The sequence below is a fragment of the Myxocyprinus asiaticus genome, chromosome 2 (genome assembly GCF_019703515.2).
Source record: "Myxocyprinus asiaticus isolate MX2 ecotype Aquarium Trade chromosome 2, UBuf_Myxa_2, whole genome shotgun sequence".
In the NCBI taxonomy this organism is placed as follows: Eukaryota; Metazoa; Chordata; class Actinopteri; order Cypriniformes; family Catostomidae; genus Myxocyprinus; species Myxocyprinus asiaticus.
The window spans coordinates 34,767,322-34,786,634 of record NC_059345.1 but is presented as its reverse complement, the minus strand read 5'-3'; the positions used below and the strand labels follow the sequence as shown (position 1 = coordinate 34,786,634).

Sequence of the window (19,313 nt, the reverse complement as noted above, 5' to 3'; positions counted from 1 at the left end):
TTTACATTTATTATAATTATTATTATCGTTTTCAATTTATACCGTATGTGGTTAAAAATAGTTCACAGATATGATGTATGCATAAAGCAGGTGTCTTGACTTTACAAGCAGCGTGATGCGTCTATAAAATGCTTACGTAATACGCACATCGTTTGATGAAAGACAGATGGCGAGTGAGAAAAAGCAGAAGGCTGCTTTTAGGTCTGAGGAAGTTCAGATTATGCTGGAAGAAGTTGAAAACCACAAGATGGTTTTGTTCAGTAGATTTAAAGGTGCCCACACCAACAAAGAGAAGGGCCAGGTTTGGGAAGTAATTGCTTTAAAAATTACAGCAGCCAAAGGTGTGAAAAGAAGCGGTCAAGACATAAGGGAAAAATGGCAAGATTTTTTAAGTCTTTTACTCAAGAGGAGGAGAGGGCCCCGAGTATAATGGGTGCCACTTCCACAGATGGCATTACTGGGGGTGTGGATGTCCATGGGGGTGTTTTGCCCACAGTGGCAATAACTTCTGAGGAGGGAAGATCAGGTTCCCCATGTCTCACCTAGACTGAGTTTCCTGTCCCCCCGGTACCCCACCTATGCTGCACACTTCCTCAGTGGTTCCCCAAACATCTAAACATTTTGAGGCCACCTGTGCCTGTAGCCAGGAGCTGGAGAGGGAGAAAGTGGACCTTCTAAAAGATATCCAGAAGACACTGAAAGAGGCATCTGAGAGAGATGCAAAATTCCGGGAGGAGGTGCTCAGGATCAAGAGGGTTCGCCTTCAAATCGAAGATAAATAACTCGCTTTGGAGGAATTTAAGTTTGCTAGGCCCTCCATTTCTGTGCCTATTCTTCTGCCTGATCAACAAGGTAGTGTAATATCAAGGTTACCTTGTAACCTAAGCATACAATGTTTTTTTTTTTTTTTTTTTTTTTTTTTTTTAGTTGGTGAAGGCATTTATGTGTACTGTTTCATATATTCAGTGTGTTCACTACAATGATTTTGAAGTTGCCTGTCCAAATCGTACGTGTTTTATCTTTCTTATAGATCCATGTGAGGAGCAGGGAGGACAAACCAACATATAAATTAATCAAATCTTGTCTGCACCAAACTTGTGTAGTTCATTAAAAAATATCCCAGTTCCAACTTAACTGCTGTAAAAATAAATAAATAAATAAATAAATAAATAAATAAATAAATAAATAAATTACTCCGGAGCACTCGTTAATCTACGACCATTTTCAAGTACTACTAAAGTTACGATGGCTTTGGGAAACGGACCGCAAAACTAAGATCAATCGTAAAATGGAATCTACGATCTACTTAGGCTTAAGATGCTTTTGGGAAACGAGGCCCAGTTCTGTTTCCAGGTACTGTATAATGCTCTAGTTTTGTGCACATACACACACACAAACTTATCTTAAAGATTTTTATTACAAAGCTGCATGAACAAAAAATATCTCTCAGGAATGGAGCTCCACATTATGGTCAAATGCTTTAAGTCCAATATTTTTGCCCGCAGTCATTTTGGAGTGTCTGGGAATATGTCATCCCAGATAGTCCTTTTTCCATGACTTTTAAGAGGATTACAAGAAAATGAATCTCATAAAATGAATACATTTAAGCTTTTTTATAAATATAAACACTCACAGTTTTAATATATTTAAAAGATCAATATAAAATATATCGATTTCATAGGGAACACAACAAAATAACATGTACAAAGAAGAGCAAAAATTATTTTCCCCCTCCCAATGTATTATAGAAAGCAATAATAATAATGAAATTAATAATATCATGTTCATTCATGCCATTATCGTTTGGAGGATTGTCAGACTGAATGGTTAAAAATTATTCCAAGAACATGCTCTTGTAATAAACTAATTATTGATATGAAAGCTAAAATTTGTACAATGAAAACTATATTCCTTATGTTTACATTAACTGTCTCTGAAATCAAAGTTCAAGTAATGCCTTTCAGCAAACACAACCTACATCTTTATCAGAGAAAATATTAGTGAGCATGGCAACATTGCATCTAATTCAGTTTTTGTGTCCCTCTCAGAGGTAAAACCTCTATATTGGTGAGACTGAGATGACAGCCTTATTTTCTGAGCTGCAACAACAAGCTTAACGTATTTAATGACTGTCTTCATGTAGCTATGATTGCAGCTATTAAGTGAATATTGGCATCCACTTATTGCACAAAACAGATGCATCAATTTAGCCAAAATCCCAAACAGAAAACAGTCCTCTACACCTTCATATACTCGTTTTTCAGGCGGCTTAACCGGGTCCCGTGACTCCGGATGATGAGTGACAGTAGCTCGTGCTTGTCTTTCAGTCCCAGTGAGATGTCCAGTGTCTCCTTCAGGACGTCCCGCGTGTGCACGATCATGTTGAGAACGTCGTCGCTGATCTTGTGCTCCTCTTTCAGCTCGTTCTCTTGACTCTGTTTGAATTTCACTTCCAGCTCCAGCAGAGACTTTTCGGAGTTGGAAAACGCCTCGGTAATCTGAGTCGTCTCCCGTCGCAGGTATCTCCCGTAGCTGTCCTCTCCGTCCAGGTCAAAGGAGATGCTCTTCCCGATTCCCTCCAGCACCCTCGCCGCGTCTTCGATGTGACGCTTAATGATGGTAAAATCGTCCCGGATCACCGAGTCCTGGTCCTCGTCCAGGGTGCATTTGCGATCGTCGGTCATTTTAAATAGCATTTGACATTTCTCGGGGTCGTCGTTGTCTTCATAGAAGCCATCCGGCACGAAATAATGATGAAAAGTGCCGTTCGACATCTCCGGTTGCAGAGGTCCCGAAAATAAAGCTCCTCCGAAACGCAACGAGATCAAAGAGGCTATCAGAATGATCATAGATGAAGCCATCATGCCCACCTCTGCCTTATCAGACTTAAAAGTACCTTCAACTGTGTTCTTCAAACGTTACGACAGCATTCCTCCTCCAATCCCACATATGTCCAGAGCTTACAATGTCGAGCTGTCCCGACACGAGACAGCTAAATCATCAGAATCAAATGACCACAGAAGTTTTGGATTTGGTGGGAGAAAGACTCGCCAGATTTTTATTTTATTTTTTAATTATTATTATTATTATTATTATTATTTTAACCTCAGTATGCTCGGAGAAATAAACAGATGATAGGAAAACACAAAAACCCTCGCAGTGTCCTCCTTGGCTTGCTTGTGTCTATTTCAACATCTGGACTGTTCAGGCTCTGTGCTTTAGATAATAAAACCCCCGGTCTGACTCTCAAATTACAAGCCCGTCACTCCTTCACTTAAAAGGCTGCACACATAATTGGCAGCACACATAACAGGGTTTGTCATCAAAGTAACATGAGTTTGCGGAGACTTTTAGCGCTCCTGAAAGCTACAGAAACACAACAGGATTAGGCTGGTCGTGGAGAGGTGTATTATTACGTTGTGTATGTAAACTACTCTCTTTTTTTTTTTTTTTTTAAATAAGAGCTGAAGGCTACTCTACATTTGTGTGTTCAAAAAAAAAAAAAAAAAAAAAAAAAATGACGTGCAACATTTAAAGGAATAGTTCACTAATGACCCTAATGTCGTACAAACAGGTGGCATGACGTTTGGTCACGAGATGCGATGAGAACTAATGAGGTTTGATGTTATCTACATTAGCCTCCATATTTGCTTTGATTTGAGAGTGAAAAAAGACTTGCATTTCATTCGGTTCATCAAACAAAGTGATCCTATCGCTTCAGAAGACTTTGAATATAGTGCAGGAATCATATTGATTAATCTTACCTTGTTTTTTTTTGTTGTTTTTTTTGACCTTTTTCGAACTTGACAGGAGTCACTGTTCACTTGCTTTATATGGCAATTAAACACTGTGAAGACTTTTTGAACATTCACATTTTGTGTTCCACCAAAGAAGTGACATTAGAGTGAGTAAATAATTGCAGAATTCTTTATTTATTTATTTATTTATTTTTATTATTGAGTGAAACTTTCCTTTAAACTAAGGCTGAAAACTGATCAAAATCTGTAATGGAATTAATTAAATACATGATGTACTGATTAATTAATCACAATTAGTTGCAATTAATTGCATATATCAATATTTGAGAAAAGCCCACAAATAAATGGAGAAAGTGAGAAAGACCCACAAATAAATATAATTTAGTATATAATTTGAACAATTATACATTTTATATAATAAATATTATTATACAGTTCAAATACATTACTCCATATACAAATATCTGGCAGCAGATGATATATATATATATATATATATATATATATATATATATATACTATGTTGTGCCAGTTTGTATGCCCAACTAGTGTCACGGGCAGAGTTCGTAATGGCATACTTCCATACTACTCTTACTATTTCTGACATGGCAGAAGTAGTAAGAGTAGCATGGGAAGTATGCCATTACGAACTCAGCAATGCAATCACCCTCTAGTGTAGAAGGCAGTGTCATGTGGTACCTGTTACTTTTCTCAACGCTGGCCAGGATGGGTCAGTCACAGTTGTTTATTATTACTGGACGAGGATTTTTACAAATGATTTAATGCTGAGGTGGATTTCCATTCACAGGTATGATTCTTTGCAATTATCAGTTTTTATTAAAAATACTATCCAGTGTAAAATGTCATCATTCTGAGATTTAAATGCGGATGCATGGATGATTCGGTTATCAAGTGCCCCATGCAGGAATAAATCTTTGTGTCTTTCATAACACAGTCAGTGTTTGACAATATGTGCAATTTCAGTCTGTAGATCTGTTCCCAACACAAAACTTTCAGATGAATTTAGAAAACATGAAATATATCACACGAGTCAAATGTGACGCCAGTAAAGATGTTAAAGGCGTCCATAGAAATGACCAGTTGTTTTTTCAGGGTGAGGAAAGCAGACAGGCATTTCAGATGAGCAGGTAAAAATTAAAATTTTCTGAAAGTGCTTTTTTCTGAATGTTTGGTATGATACACAGTGTATAAATATTAAAGAGTATGCAATGAATATAATTGTATATTTATCTGTGCATTAATTTGAACTGCTATTTGGCACTTTGTAATGTGCTGTAATGAAACATTAACCTCCAGGCATTAATGAGCCACACATTCCAACAAAAACTTCCAAGAAAAATAACAGGCAAACATTGGGTGGAAAATGTAACAAAAACAGTGATGTCATATATGATGTATGAAGATTTTCATATCCTCCCCAAGATTTGGATCACAAAGGATCACAGCACCGCATTGGTCATAGAAAGCCTTGTTTGGTCGGGCTTGTTGAATTTACAACCATCTTTCATCATTTTTACAGACATTGTAAAGCTAGTGCCAGTGTGCTTTTATTTCAACATATGGCTCTTAAGCAAACACATGTAACCACACGCAACAGACACACACACCTTTCAAGACACGCATTTGTTTTTTTTACAACATTAAATCCTTAGCAAATGGTCTTTCAGTCTGGTATGTGTCTGAGAGCATGAGGTAACAGGGAATGCCTTTGAGCCACAGTGGTGTGTCCTCATTATAGCATGCATCTCATTGATACTGTATAGAGAGGCAGAGTTCCAGTAAAATAATAGCTCTCCCTCAGACCTCAGTAAAAAAAAAAAAAAAATCACCACAGATGACGAACACGAGCCAGAGTGGAGGAAAGACTCCACTGTGTGTGTGTGTGTGTGTGAGAGAATGTGTGTGTGTGTGTGTGTGTGAGAGAATGTGTGTGTGTGTGTGTGTGTGTGTGTGTGTGTGTGAGAAAGAGAGTCCTGTTTTCCACTACAGTGGAAGTTGTTCTGTTTGAATTCATTCTTTATAGATTGCTCTAATTTTTATGGTGTTCAAGTACCTCTACTCAGACGCCCTACACCCCTTTGAACCTGGTTCCCCCAATGTTCCTCCCACAGATATCCACTACAAGGGGGCTGGCTCTCTCTCTCTCTCTCTCCCTTCTCCTAAGCCCCAGTGTATGGAACATTGCCAGCTCACAATGTACTTCCCCCACTCTTGCCCTGCTAATGATCTTAATAACAGGGGTGCATATACTGTATTTTAGCTTACTGGCATTTTTCATAACTTTCAAGTGTTTTAACTCGGCATTAGCTGCATAAGCTCCATATCATATTCAATTATTAGACTTCCCAAACTGTGTCTGAATATTAAGTTTTGAATTGCACACCTCAGCCTGCCTTTGCACTAAGAGTGTGCATTATAAATACATTTGAGGTCATCATGTTGTGCTTGGGCGGGCCTGTTAAGTAATGAAGGCCGTGTGCAGTTCCTTTGTGGTTAGACTGAATTCATGCCATTAGCTCGGCAAGGAAAAAATGGGCACTGGCTTAAATACCACGAACCTTGCATGAACTAGAACTCAGGCCAGTTTTGATCTTTGAGGTAAGAATTATGGGAGAACAGTTGTTTCGTCATTAATCCACTATATTTTCCACAGAGCAAAAGGCTTTTGAGAAAGATGGTCATAAAAGATACAGATGCTGGGGAACGCAGCCAAAGGGGACATGAAACATAATACACATCATGTTCTTCAGGATCTAATAAGATAACTCTGAGAGGACAGGCACACACAAACAGTAGCATGATGCATGTAAATTAAATCACATTGAAATGCTTTATCAAACCAACTGTGCATTAAAGTTTGGGTTTATATTTTTTCTCTCTATTTGAAGTGCACTCTTTTTTTTCTTTTCAATAATACTTTATATAGACAGTGTCAATGGTCCTCGATGACAGACCCATATGTGGGGAATTCTCATGGAAACTGTCAAGAAAATGTCCTGGTCCTATTTTACTCCAAAGTCAAATGAGAAAAAATTTAAGAAATCATATTTTACAAATGGCAAATAAAGCCTTTTTTTTGTGCCATTAAAATGTTTTACGTTGTGATTGTAACTTTCATGACATTTACCAGAGACTATTTAACCCGAGACGGGGCACTTATATTAAATTGAATTGGAGAAATTGGAATGCCCAATATGGCGGATGTAGAAAGGAAGTCCCGCCTTACAGGTAAAAGAGCCAATCACTTTTTAGAAACAGACATTGCCTGTCTGTCAGCTTGAAAACATACATGCGCATTAGATGGACTAGCCTGAAAAATAGCGCTTTTTAGCAGGATCTGAGCTAAAGAAGCACAATTTATGATACCATTCAGATTTAACTGTTGATTTGAAATATGTTTTTTTTATTGTAACAATGACAATTTTAGAGATTTCGGTCTTTCTCCATTCAAGTAGATAGTAGCTGTACTTTTATGCCTCCTGTCTCCATAGAAAATAGCTGCCCGGGAGTGTTCCAAAGATGGCGGCCCAGTGGACTGACTTGCCTCCAAAGGGAATTTGCATTTACACACATTTACCCCCATTCTAATTACCGCAGCACAAAAAAGATGATCATGATATTCTCATTATCACAATGCGAAAAAACTATATATTATTTGAATTCTATTTATACACAGTGTTGCGTATATCTGATTACAAAGTAATTAGTTACTGTAATCTAACTGCTTTTTATTCAAAGCAAATAGTGTAATATATTACATTTTAAATTCTTTTAAAAATCAGATTACAGTTACATATTAAATAAAATAATTAGAAATGTGATTACTTTTTAGATTAAGTAATCAGTAATGTAGTGGTTTACTTATTTTGAGTAAATTACCCAACAAAAAAAGTTTTTTTGCAGATGGGTGTTTAAAGGGTGCACATGTGCGTGAACAGACTGGATAACAAATGCCATAGTATGCAGCTTAACAAGAAGTCAACACAGTGGAAAGAATTCAACATTTCTGGGAGTACAGTAGGAAAAGCACATACACTATAAACTATACCCATTTATGCACACCAATGTAAAATGTCGACTGTCCCACATGTTTGCGTATATTTGCGCTATTTAAACAAGCGTTGCGGGGAAATGATACATTGCATGTAAACGGGAATACTGCTTTCTCGCAAAAAGCCACTTTCTGTTGTCCATGTAAACGTAGTGACTGTTTATACATCATAATAGTACTCCCTTGGTACTGCCTTTAATTTGTGCTGCTTTTAATTCGAAAAAATCTTTGTACAACTGCAACTTTTTTTTTTTACTCTAGAAATATTTAATGTGATATAGTAATGATAATCATCATTGAAAACACTGAGAATAGTAAATGTAAAATGTCCAGACATGTTAGAATAATGAGAATTTGGGGGATAAAATGAGTCCTGTAAATACTGTCACAATGCAAAAAAATCTTAATGCTCCAAAATTAAAGCTTCATTTTCTTTATGGAAACTATAATTTATTTTTTTTATTTGGGGTTAAATATGACCAGGACATTTCTTGACAGATTTCGTGAGAATCACACATGTATGCATAATTATAATGCTCAGATATAAGCATGCCTAATCTATGTAACCTATACAACCTTTCTGGCATCTTGTATTTAATCTGACTATCCACACACTGTCACTGGGGTGGAAACCTAGATGAGAGCCAGATGGCAGTATGGGAGGCCATAGAAGCTTAAAAAGCTATCACTGTCTGAATCTGAAACCAAAAGTTAAATGTGACTGAATTATCAGCAGGTGCACTCATACACAGGAAGCACAACTGATTATGTTAGACAAACTTGAAGCCTTACAAATCTCTTTTGGTTAAGAGCTCTGTGATGGCTCAGATGGCTAATGAACACTTTGGTCCCCTTGTGTTGTTCCTTTATCACACACACATGTTCCAGGAACTCAGTCCAATGGTGATCTTACACCGGACTCTCTGATAGCTACTGCCCAGTTCCATAAACTTTCTGGATTTACAAGTCCATTAAGTAAAAAAAAAAAAAAAACAACAACAACAACAAAAAAAGCCTATGATGCAATTCTAGGAGCCATGTCGATCCCTGGAAGAATATAATAAACACAAGTAATACCTTTAGAGACTCCATGCAAATTCTTATAACAAAACAGATCCAGTTGTAATTATTTTTTCTTAACTAAGAAAAATAACTCATAAAAAATACAATAACATTTTAAAAGTGAGTTTGAGAACTGACATTTAAACTGAAAGCAAGTGATGAAATGTAAAGTAACTAAAACTCTAATAAAAAGTAAACAGGTCTATTTGACTGTGTTTGGAGAATACTGGATTATTCTAAGCAAAAATCTATTCTGCATTATGGATACAGATCTTCACCATTCATTGAGGTGTATGCATACAGTGATCAGATTCGTTCTTCGTTCAGGGGTAAAAAGAAGTTCGAAATAGTCAAGCAACAGTATACTGTTTGTGATCATTCAGACACCCGCCACACCACTGTGGGAGGTGTTTAGAAGTACATTTAAATATGAGGACGCTAATGTGATATTAAAATATGCTATCAATGACAATGCCTCATTCTATGAGTAGAATTCACATGAGATCAGTAAAAGCTGTTTTAACCACTCAATGATGATTTAAAGAAATATATATGCAGTAGAAAAGATTTAATTTGTCTTGTTTACATTTTGAATTCATGACTAGGGTGACCATATGTCCTCTTTTTCCCGGTTGCTTGACAGTAGCAGCAAATGTCAGCTGAGTGGAAACAATGCCCAAATTTACAGAAGATTTGCACAGAAAATTCCCATGCTTTCATCCAGGTCGAGATCCATGGGAAGCAGAATGTATGACATGTAAAACTGGCACTTATGTGTCAGTTGATAATAAAGGTGCAAGTGATTTAGAAGCACACATTAGCTCTGGGTCAGCAAAAGGTGAAAGTTCATCAGGTAAATTAATGCACTACTTTTTGCGACCAGGTAAAATTGTTATCACATTGCTTCATTTTCCATAGCCATTCAAAATAATAGTAATAGTAAATGAAGGTACACTCATGGCATCAAATATTTTATTTTAGTACATGGCCATTCAAAATAATAGTAATAGTAAATGAAGGTACACTCATGGCATCAAATATTTTATTTTAGTACATGGACATTCAAAAGAATGTTGGAAATTTATTTATTTATATATATTTATGTTATGCTAATAGAGTGTTTTTTTCACTGTATTAAAGTTTGCATTCATAGTAACACTGTTTTGAACCCTATTATTCCCCACCCCCCTCTTTTTGGACAACCAGAAAATGGTCACCCTATTCATGACGCTAATGCGCTAACACGCTATAGGCGGCCATAATATGTGCTAATTAAACTCTGCTATTGTAATTTATGATGACACTGATATTACTGCAAAGATGAGTGTATAAAAGTATTAATGTGCAGAATAAAGACAAAATAATGATGACAGGCATATCTTACTTTGGGCAGATGTTTGAATGGCTTTCACTGCAGAAGGCACATGAGTGAAACAGCATATACAACAAAACAGTGAATAGGCCCTTCAGAGTATTTGAGTAGTTATGATTCCTTTTGTAGACTAATTAAACAAAACAAAACAAAATCACATGACATGATCTTGGAAAATGTCTCTGTGTGAACGATTGTACAGATGTAGGTAAATGTGCACCAGCTCGCTAATAACTCTGTGTTGTAACATGCTGTGTGTTCTCGTTGATTGATTTTGACTGACTGAACAACATAAACAGAATAAGCTGTCCACACACCTACCGATGATGTGGACCAATGGCAGTAAGAAGGTGTTTAGAAGTTGTTTAGAAGTTTTCCTAAAAGTTTGCCCAGGCAAGCTGTTTCAAACCACGGAAACGAACACAAAAACACCGTCTTTTTGGCTAGATTTTGTTCTAAATGTTCGTTATTTGATTTAGTATGACGTATATTTGAGCCTTTAGGCAGTAAAAGGGATAGAATAGGGGGTAAATCCCCACATGGAGAATCTAAGGAAATATAGTTGTTTGTTGAAGAGCTGCTGAAGAGATTTTTTCCAGCTATTATGTGGTCAGCTGCTTCCCTCACATTCCCTTTATTCATTTATACATTTTCCATATGGAAATATTCTGGAGACTAATGTTCACATATATTTCAGTCCTGCAAAAAATTATTCTTTTCTAAGTCAATTTTCTATGAAGTGAGCATTTGGACCTGAATTGGTCAAATATTTACCCAGGTATGGTGAAGTCTTCCATGTTAAGTGTTAAATGCGTTTAGTATATGACTTTTGTTAAAGGTCACAATCAGAATTTAACTTTAAATTTAAATCTGAGGTGTGATGTTTAATGATCAATACCAATAATGTATAAGGCTGCTTCGTCATCCACTCATCAGTCTTTCCTGGCATAACTTCAGAATGACACTCTTCTCAACTGTTGCTTATCCACATAGCACAAAGCAATACCACATCACAGTGGGAGCATTTGTCTTCAATTACTAAGAGTCTGAGTACATAAGCCTCCATTTAAGCTACGCCAAAAATTATTCTTCTGTGATAGTTCCCTACTAAATGGCAAATGGAAAAATCCTCTGCAAGGTGCATGAAAGCATCACATTGTATGATTTCCAAACAAGAAATAGATAAACAACAAAACAAAAATAAATAAATGTACTGCTTCCCTAATGTGCCATTTGGTACATTCCCAAAGCTCTAGTAACATATTAGTGATATCAAAGACGTTTGTGTTTAGAAAGAACCACCAACTCTAATGACCTACACACAGGGTCATTTCAGACAATTCTGGCACCCTAGGCGAGATCCCTATTGCTGCCCCCATTGTGTGTGGTGTTTGGGGTGCGTTGCAGCAGCCTCCTCTTAGTTTGCCTATGCCTAGAAAGGGCCCTGCCTACACATGTGGATCTGGAATAATAACTCTCTGCTGGTCCCCTTATTTTTGACATTCATTATTTGTATTGTGAAACTGGAAGAGGAAGGAAAATTAGCAACAATGCGGAATTTATGGAAGAATGAACAGATACACAGTCACACAATTCTCTCTATGATTTTCCAGATGAAATGTGCCCAGACATGAGTTGTTCAGATTATGCAAGACACATTTAATGAAGTTAGAAGCAAAGATAATATTTGGACAATATGCAGTGCATTCAGAAATTATTCAGACCTCTTCCTTTTTTCCACATTTTGTTATGTTACAGCCTTATGCTAAAATGATTTAAATTATTATATTTTTCATATCAATCTACACTCCATACCCCATAATGACAAAGCAAAAAACAGATTTTTGATAACTTTGATAGCAAATTTATTACAAATAAAAAATTGAAATATTACATTGCCATAAGTATTCAGACCCTTTGCTATGACACTTGAAATTTAGCTCAGGTGCATCCCATTTCTCTGGATCATCTTTGAGATGATTCTTCACTTTGATTGGAGTCCACCTGAGGAAAATTCAATTTATTGGACATGATTTGGAAAGGCACACATCTGTCTATATAAGGTCTCAGAGCTGAAAATGCATATCAGAGCAAAAACCAAGCCATGAGGTCAAAGAGCTCAGAGACAGAGCTCAGAGACAGGATTGTGTTGCGGCACAGTTCTGGGGAAGGCTACAAAAAAAAAAAAAAAAAAAAAAAAACAACTGGCTGCATTGAAGGTTTCCAAGAGCACACTGGCCTCCATAATTCTTAAATGGAAGAAGTCTGGAACAAACAGGACTCTACCTAGAGCTGGCTGCCTGGCCAAAATGAGCAATCGGAGGAGAAGGGCCTTGGTAAGAGAGGTGACCAAGAATCCGATGGTCACTCTGGTTGAGCTCCTGAGATCCTGTGTGGAGATGGGAGAAACTTGCAGAAGGACAACCATCATTGCATCACTCCACCGATCTGGGCTTTATGGCAGAGTGGCCTGACAGAAGCCTCTCCTCAGTGCAAGACACATGAAAGCATGCTTGTAGTTTGCAAAAAAGCACTCTCAGACTATGAGAAACAAGATTCTCTGGTCTGATGAAAGAAGAATGAACTGTTTGGCCTCAATTCTAAGCATCATGTCTGGAGGAAACCAGGCACTGCTCATCACCCGCGCAATACCATCCCAACGGTGAAGCATGGTGGTGGCAGTATCATGCTGTGGGAGTGTTTTTCTGAGGCAGGGACTGGTTGAAGAAAAGCAGAACGCAGCAGAACACAGAGATATCCTCAATGAACACCTGGTCCAGAGTGCTCAGGACCTTAGACTGGGCCAAAGGTTCACTTTCCAACAGGACAATGACACTAAGCACACTGCCAAGACAATGCAAGAGTGGCTTGGGGACAACTCTGTGAATGTCCTTGAGTGGCCCAGCCAGAGCCAGGAATTGAACCCAATCGAACATCTCTGGAGAGACCTGAAAATGGCTGTCCACCTACGGTCCCCATCCAACCTGACAGAACTTGAGAGGATCTTCAGAGAAGAATAGCAGATAATCCCCAAATCCAGGTGTGGAAAGTTTGTCGCATCTTACCCAAAAAGACTTGAGGCTGTAATCGCTGCCAAAGGTGCTTCAACTAAGTACTGAGTTAAGGGTCTGAATACTTATGGCAATGTGATATTTCAGTATTTTTCTTTTTAATACACTTGCAAAGTTATCAAAAATCTGGTTTTTGCTTTGTCATTATGGGGTATGGAGTGTAGATTGATGTAAAAAAATAAAATAATTGAAAGCATTTTAGCATAAGGCTGCAACATAACAAAATGTGAAAAACATGAAAGGGTCTGAATACTTTCTGAATGCACTGTATATACAATATATAGTCGATTAACATTTTATTGCATTACCAATATTTCATCCTCACTTAAATATTTCTGCAATTGTGGTCTCATATTATGTTAGTGTTAAACCCTACCATTAAACAGGTAATTCTGGCTTATATTTTTATTTCAAGCTTCCCTGTAAATACTTAAATGTTTGTGTAGTATTAAACTAAGTGGCTGTGCAGGTTTTTGAACTTTTAGTCAGTGAGGAGCACAGCAAGAGTTATAGCCAAAGACTGCAGTCATCTGTTCATTGACTCTACAGGGAGACACAGGGGGATTCAGTGTGAATATTCTGTCATAATAATAAATGGAAAAAATGAGTGCTCAAGGATGGTCTGGTAAAAGACAAACTGTCTGATAAATAGCGAGAGCAAGAGAAATGATCTAATAGCATCTCAAAAAGTGAGAATAAGTGTAAAACTGAGACTAAGAAGAAGAAGAAAAAGAAGAGAGAGACATTAAAAAATGAGAGAAATAGCAACAGCAACAGCAACAACCAACACAAATTTGGATGAGGTGGTAAATGATGATCTGTCTGGCAGGAAGGACATTTTCCATGTTTTGCTCATAGGAGAGCCTTCTGTGCTCTATTCATCACTCTAGGCTGTGAAAAAAGGGGGAAAATTAATAGCGGAGATGTTTGCTTTTGTAAGCGTATATTGAACACACCTGTCAATGTCTATCCTGTTTTCCCTCAATGAGCCAATAATTCAATGCAAAACCTTCTATTAACCTATTAATTTCAAATAAAGTTGTGCTTGTTTTGCTATAATGTTGCACTGTTGGTCTGTTGGTCATCTTTTCAAAATTTCAGTGTGTGGATTTTGTTATAGGCCTATAATACAGTATACAGTGACTGGTAACACTAGATATGCCAAACAACACATCACAAATTGAAATGGCTCCTTTCACCTAATATTTTACACACTGTTTGAAATCTTGGGGGTAGTATCTGTACAGTATATTGACAGCATACCAATTATAACAATTACTGGTGTAATTAACTAAATGAATATTTTTGATCGTATTTTGTTCATATAAAATAACTGAAGCCAAGAGTGAGGTAATCACCAAAGTCTATTTAACACTTCAAATAGTTATTATGTATGTGCAGTTTCATTTATTTCATTTTTAACATACTTTTAAAAATGTAGCTACAATTGTAAAACATGACAGAAATCTTAACAATTTCCCCATTGAGTTTTTAATTAATATAAATAATAATAAATAATTACAATAATTTATATTAAAATATTTAAGTAATAAGTTATTTACATTCAGCCAACCGTGTGGCACCAGTGTAATGTATAAAATCATGCAGATATGGGTCAGGAGTTTCAGTTAATGTTCACATCAACCATCAGAATGTTGGGAAAAATGTGATCTCAGTGATTTCGACCGTGGCATGATTGTTGGTGCCAGACGTGCTGGTTTGAGTATTTTTGTAACTGCTGATCTCCTGGGATTTTAACACACAACAGTCCCTAGAATTTACTCAGAATGGTGCCAGAAACAAAAAACATCCATTGAGCGACAGATCTGTGGACAGAAACGCCTTGTTGATGAGAGAGGTCAACAGAGAGTGGCCAGAATGGTTCGAGCTGACAGGATACAGTAATTCAGAAAACCACTCTGTACAATTGTTGTGAGCAGAACGGCATCTCAGAATGAACAGCATGTCAAACTTGAGACGGATGGGCTACAACAGCAGAAGACCACGTCGGGCACTTTATTAGGACCATAGTGTTCCTAATTAAATGTCAAGTGAGTATATATAATATATATATATATATATATATATATATATATATATATATATATATATATATATATATATATTAACTTCCCTGTTCATAATTGTTCTGATTATACTCTTGATATCACCATAACAACAAACTGAAGTAACTGCTGAGAAGTAGATTGATGGCAAGAAGAGCTTTGCTATCAGCAGTTTTCTTGCATTACCTTGCAGTTAGAACATGTGCTGAACATCTTTCCTGTGTGTATTTCAGAAAACATTTTAGATTCCATTACCCTGTGCCAAATATGCAATAGTTTTGACTGAAGTCATGACTATGAATCTAATTTCCACATGGCAGTTGACTGGCAGTATACTGCAACGATTCCCATTGTGCTTTCTCTCTGTCACTTGTCCATCTATGCACTCATGTTGGACTCCTCTGAGCAGTATTAAATAAATTTTTCCTCTGACACATTTTCCTGCTCATGATTATATGCGTATATCTTTGTGTAAAAGAGAGAATAAATAACAATAGAATTTGTCCCCTATGATAATTAATTGCATTTCAAGGCTATCAACTTGTTTCATTAAAGTATTTTAGTCAGGACCACTTCTGCCAAATTAATAGTAACTTGAATTTTTGAATGAATACTTTTTTGACTTGTAGACAATTGAAGCATCTGTTGGTGTTGGCGGTATGGTTCTGTTCTGTGTAAACGTCCCTCCCATCAATGCAGCAATGCATGGATCAGCGAATAAACTCCCCAGGGGTAACAGAACAGATCCAGCAGATTTATTCACATTTCTAACAGTGCAACATGGTACAATTGATCCTTGCATAATATAGATCGGATATACACTTGATAGAACTCCAAATACAAGTTGGTAAATCAAGAACAAGCCACAAACACACTGAAGATAGATTTACAACTGATTGTCAGTCTGGAATAAAAAAAGAGCACAGAATAACAGGAAAGATGTTGAGATAACTAAATGCAATGGAAAGGCCGCTGAGAGAATAAATGAAGAGATGACTTAAAAAGGACCGCTTTGATTGGAGATTGGAATTTATTGATAGCAGTAGCGGTTTTAACCATCACACAATTGTGTGGGGACACAGACGTCGGAGGGGGCCCAGCCCTGGTAGGAAAGTCTGCAAAAACCGCTTGAGGGGTGACATGTTGTTCTGGGTACACACGCAAATAGGCTGTTGTCAGCACTCTCAGAGTAGTTCACTTTAGAATCCTTCTGGTTCTGGTCAGTTTTTCAAGTAGGACTTGGTTCTGGTTTGTAATTTATGAAAAAATATATATGCCTTCCGAGCTTGTTTCAGCCATGCGCTCTCACTCACAGATATGCAGGAACAGATGAGTTAGGGGCCGTTCACACACTTATTTGTATTTTTGAGTGCGTCTGCTATGTTTTTTCATTGTTTTCCTATGTAAACGCGCTGGATGAATGTCCTTGACTGCTGCACCGCATCTTGCTGTTTCTTTAGTGTCTCGCACAGGACCGGCACATTTTTAGACACTGTGTCGAGTTAATAAGAACTTCAGGTTTCAATCGTTGCACTGCATCTAGATTGTTTTCAGCGCAGGTGTCACAAAGATTTAACATTCTGAACAAGTTCAGGTTGCAAAGGGATGACTGTTACAATGTTTAACATTATTCCAGATTGTTCTGCACCAAGCAAAGTTTCAGCACCTGATAAACAGCAATATTTTTTCCCCCTTCTGCTCTATGTGCTGAAGGGCCTCTGTGCATTGTATGTTTACTGTTACAATAAAATACGGCCTTTTGCAACATGATGAACAATACACTGCATCGTCGGAATATAAGCTCCAGGTGAAAGTAAAGTAAATAAGACAGGAATATATTACTATACAACAAATCCTCAAACTAATTATAATAATACTGTATCATATTGTAATAAAAAAAAATGATTTGTAAAAATAAATGTAGATAAATATTGCTTTTTTATCACTGTATTGTGGAAAAACTGGAAAACATGCATTTATTATATTTAACTAGATTTTTATTTCATTAAACATTTTTGAATGTACTTGGATACAATGGCTGTTAGGATGAATTTAAAATTATGATTTAAAACAATTTTATGTAATTTTTTTAAGCAAGAATTTTCTAAATGGGGCTCCGAGTTGGCCGGTTGCTTGGGGCCTCAGAAATCGTAAACGCACCCCTGATTGGTAGACGTCATGATCAGTTCAGCTGATTGCAAACTGGACTAATGTGACCTGCCTGATATAATGCTGTGCTTAATTTTACTTCAATTATATTCATAAATTGCTCTACATTTTTCAAAGGGAGAGAGAGAGAGTTCATGCTGAAAAAAGAAAAATGTCAGAGAAAGGATAAGTAAACAAAGAGTGACATGGGGTTACATATTATATTTTAATTTCTAAAACTGTCAATAGACGATGACAATAGACGGTTTTCTCTCAGATGTCTGTTATTCATCTATTGGTTCACAGGGTTGGGGAGTAACGAAATACATGTAACGCGATTACGTATTTAAAATACAAAATATAAGTAACTGTATTCCACTACAGTTACAATTTAAATCACTGGTAATTAGAATACAGTTACATTCAAAAAGTATTTTGATTACTGAAGAGATTACTTTGCATTTTATTGTCATTTGTTTCATTTAATATTTAGTCCTTTCAGATGGAAAACATTTATACATATAAATGATGCGATTACAAAGTGCATTTGAACAGCGGTGAAACACTTTCTTATGATGTGTTACATTCATACGAGCAGACAGAGAAGTACGTTTGAAGTAAGTTTGGAGCAGAAGAAATAGAAATAAACCTTGTGTAAATTGTCAGCTTTACGCTAAGCTAAAATGCTATTTCTAGTCATTTTACATGCACGTTACCAGGCACGATCATATTTTTTTATCAAGAAAATTCACATTGGATAATAATTTCTTTTTTTCTAGTAAGACCTTTGATATTAGGGCAAAAATCATATTCTTGATGATAATATTTGTATTGTTTTCCTGTGAAAATATCAAAAAATCCTTAAAACAAGATCAATTAGATTTATCTTGTTTTAGAAACAACACTGCATTAGATATTTAGGTTTTTCAGAGAATGTATTTTTAACATGTGTATTTTGTCTTACTGTACTGGCAGAATTTTTATAGTCAAAACAAGTGAAAAAATCTACCAGTGCTGAAGAAGTAATCCAAAGTATTTAGAATACGTTACTGACCTTGAGTAATCTAACGGAATACGTTACAAATTACATTTTACAGCATGTATTCTGTAATCTGTAGTGGAATACATTTTGAAAGTAACCCTCCCAACCCTGACTATGGAAAGCCTTTTGGCTCCTTTTCTGGCCTAAACACCTTTATTGTTTGAAAAAAATCACACTCATTGGTTTGAAGTAAACAATCAATAGCAGGTGAATCAGGCATCTGAGATGATATACTTTATAGAACAAAGTAATATCCAGAACATTCCAAGACTGTTATTTAGGCTTTTTGTTGCAATTAAAATAAAGGAGGGATGTTGTGAATTCACAAAAATCTTAGGTGTTGAAGCAATAATACGTTTATCAGAATTCATTGGTTTTGCCAGGAAAACTGAAGTGTTGTATTAAACAGAGTCCGAAATGATAAACAATGTGGCTTTGAAGCATTGTCTGTGGTGAAATACAGGGGCTTCCTTCCAAAAAGTGTTGTAACAGTTCAATTGGCATAAATCACTTGGACATCATGAGCAACTGAAAATATTCTCTCTTAGAAGCTTACTGTGGCTGACAATATGAGTTCACCACTCATACTGTATTTCACACAATAATTTTACATAGACTTCAGATCAGAGCTTAAAATTGTTGGTGAAAGGCAATTTAATGTGTCACAGTGTTAAGAGGTCATGAGGGGTTATAAGTTTTGAGTCACTCTGGATCCAGTCAAG

At 36.5% G+C, this 19,313-nt stretch overlaps 1 protein-coding gene across 1 annotated transcript; it reads right to left on the bottom strand.

Annotated features, from left to right (window-relative positions):
* Nucleotides 1-1,398: 1,398 nt before the first annotated feature.
* LOC127456581 (fin bud initiation factor-like) lies at nt 1,399-3,223 on the bottom strand. The gene has a single exon (XM_051725079.1). It carries the CDS (start codon nt 2,862-2,864, stop codon nt 2,238-2,240), a length of 627 nt encoding a protein of 208 aa, XP_051581039.1. The 5' UTR covers nt 2,865-3,223; the 3' UTR covers nt 1,399-2,237.
* Nucleotides 3,224-19,313: the final 16,090 nt, after the last annotated feature.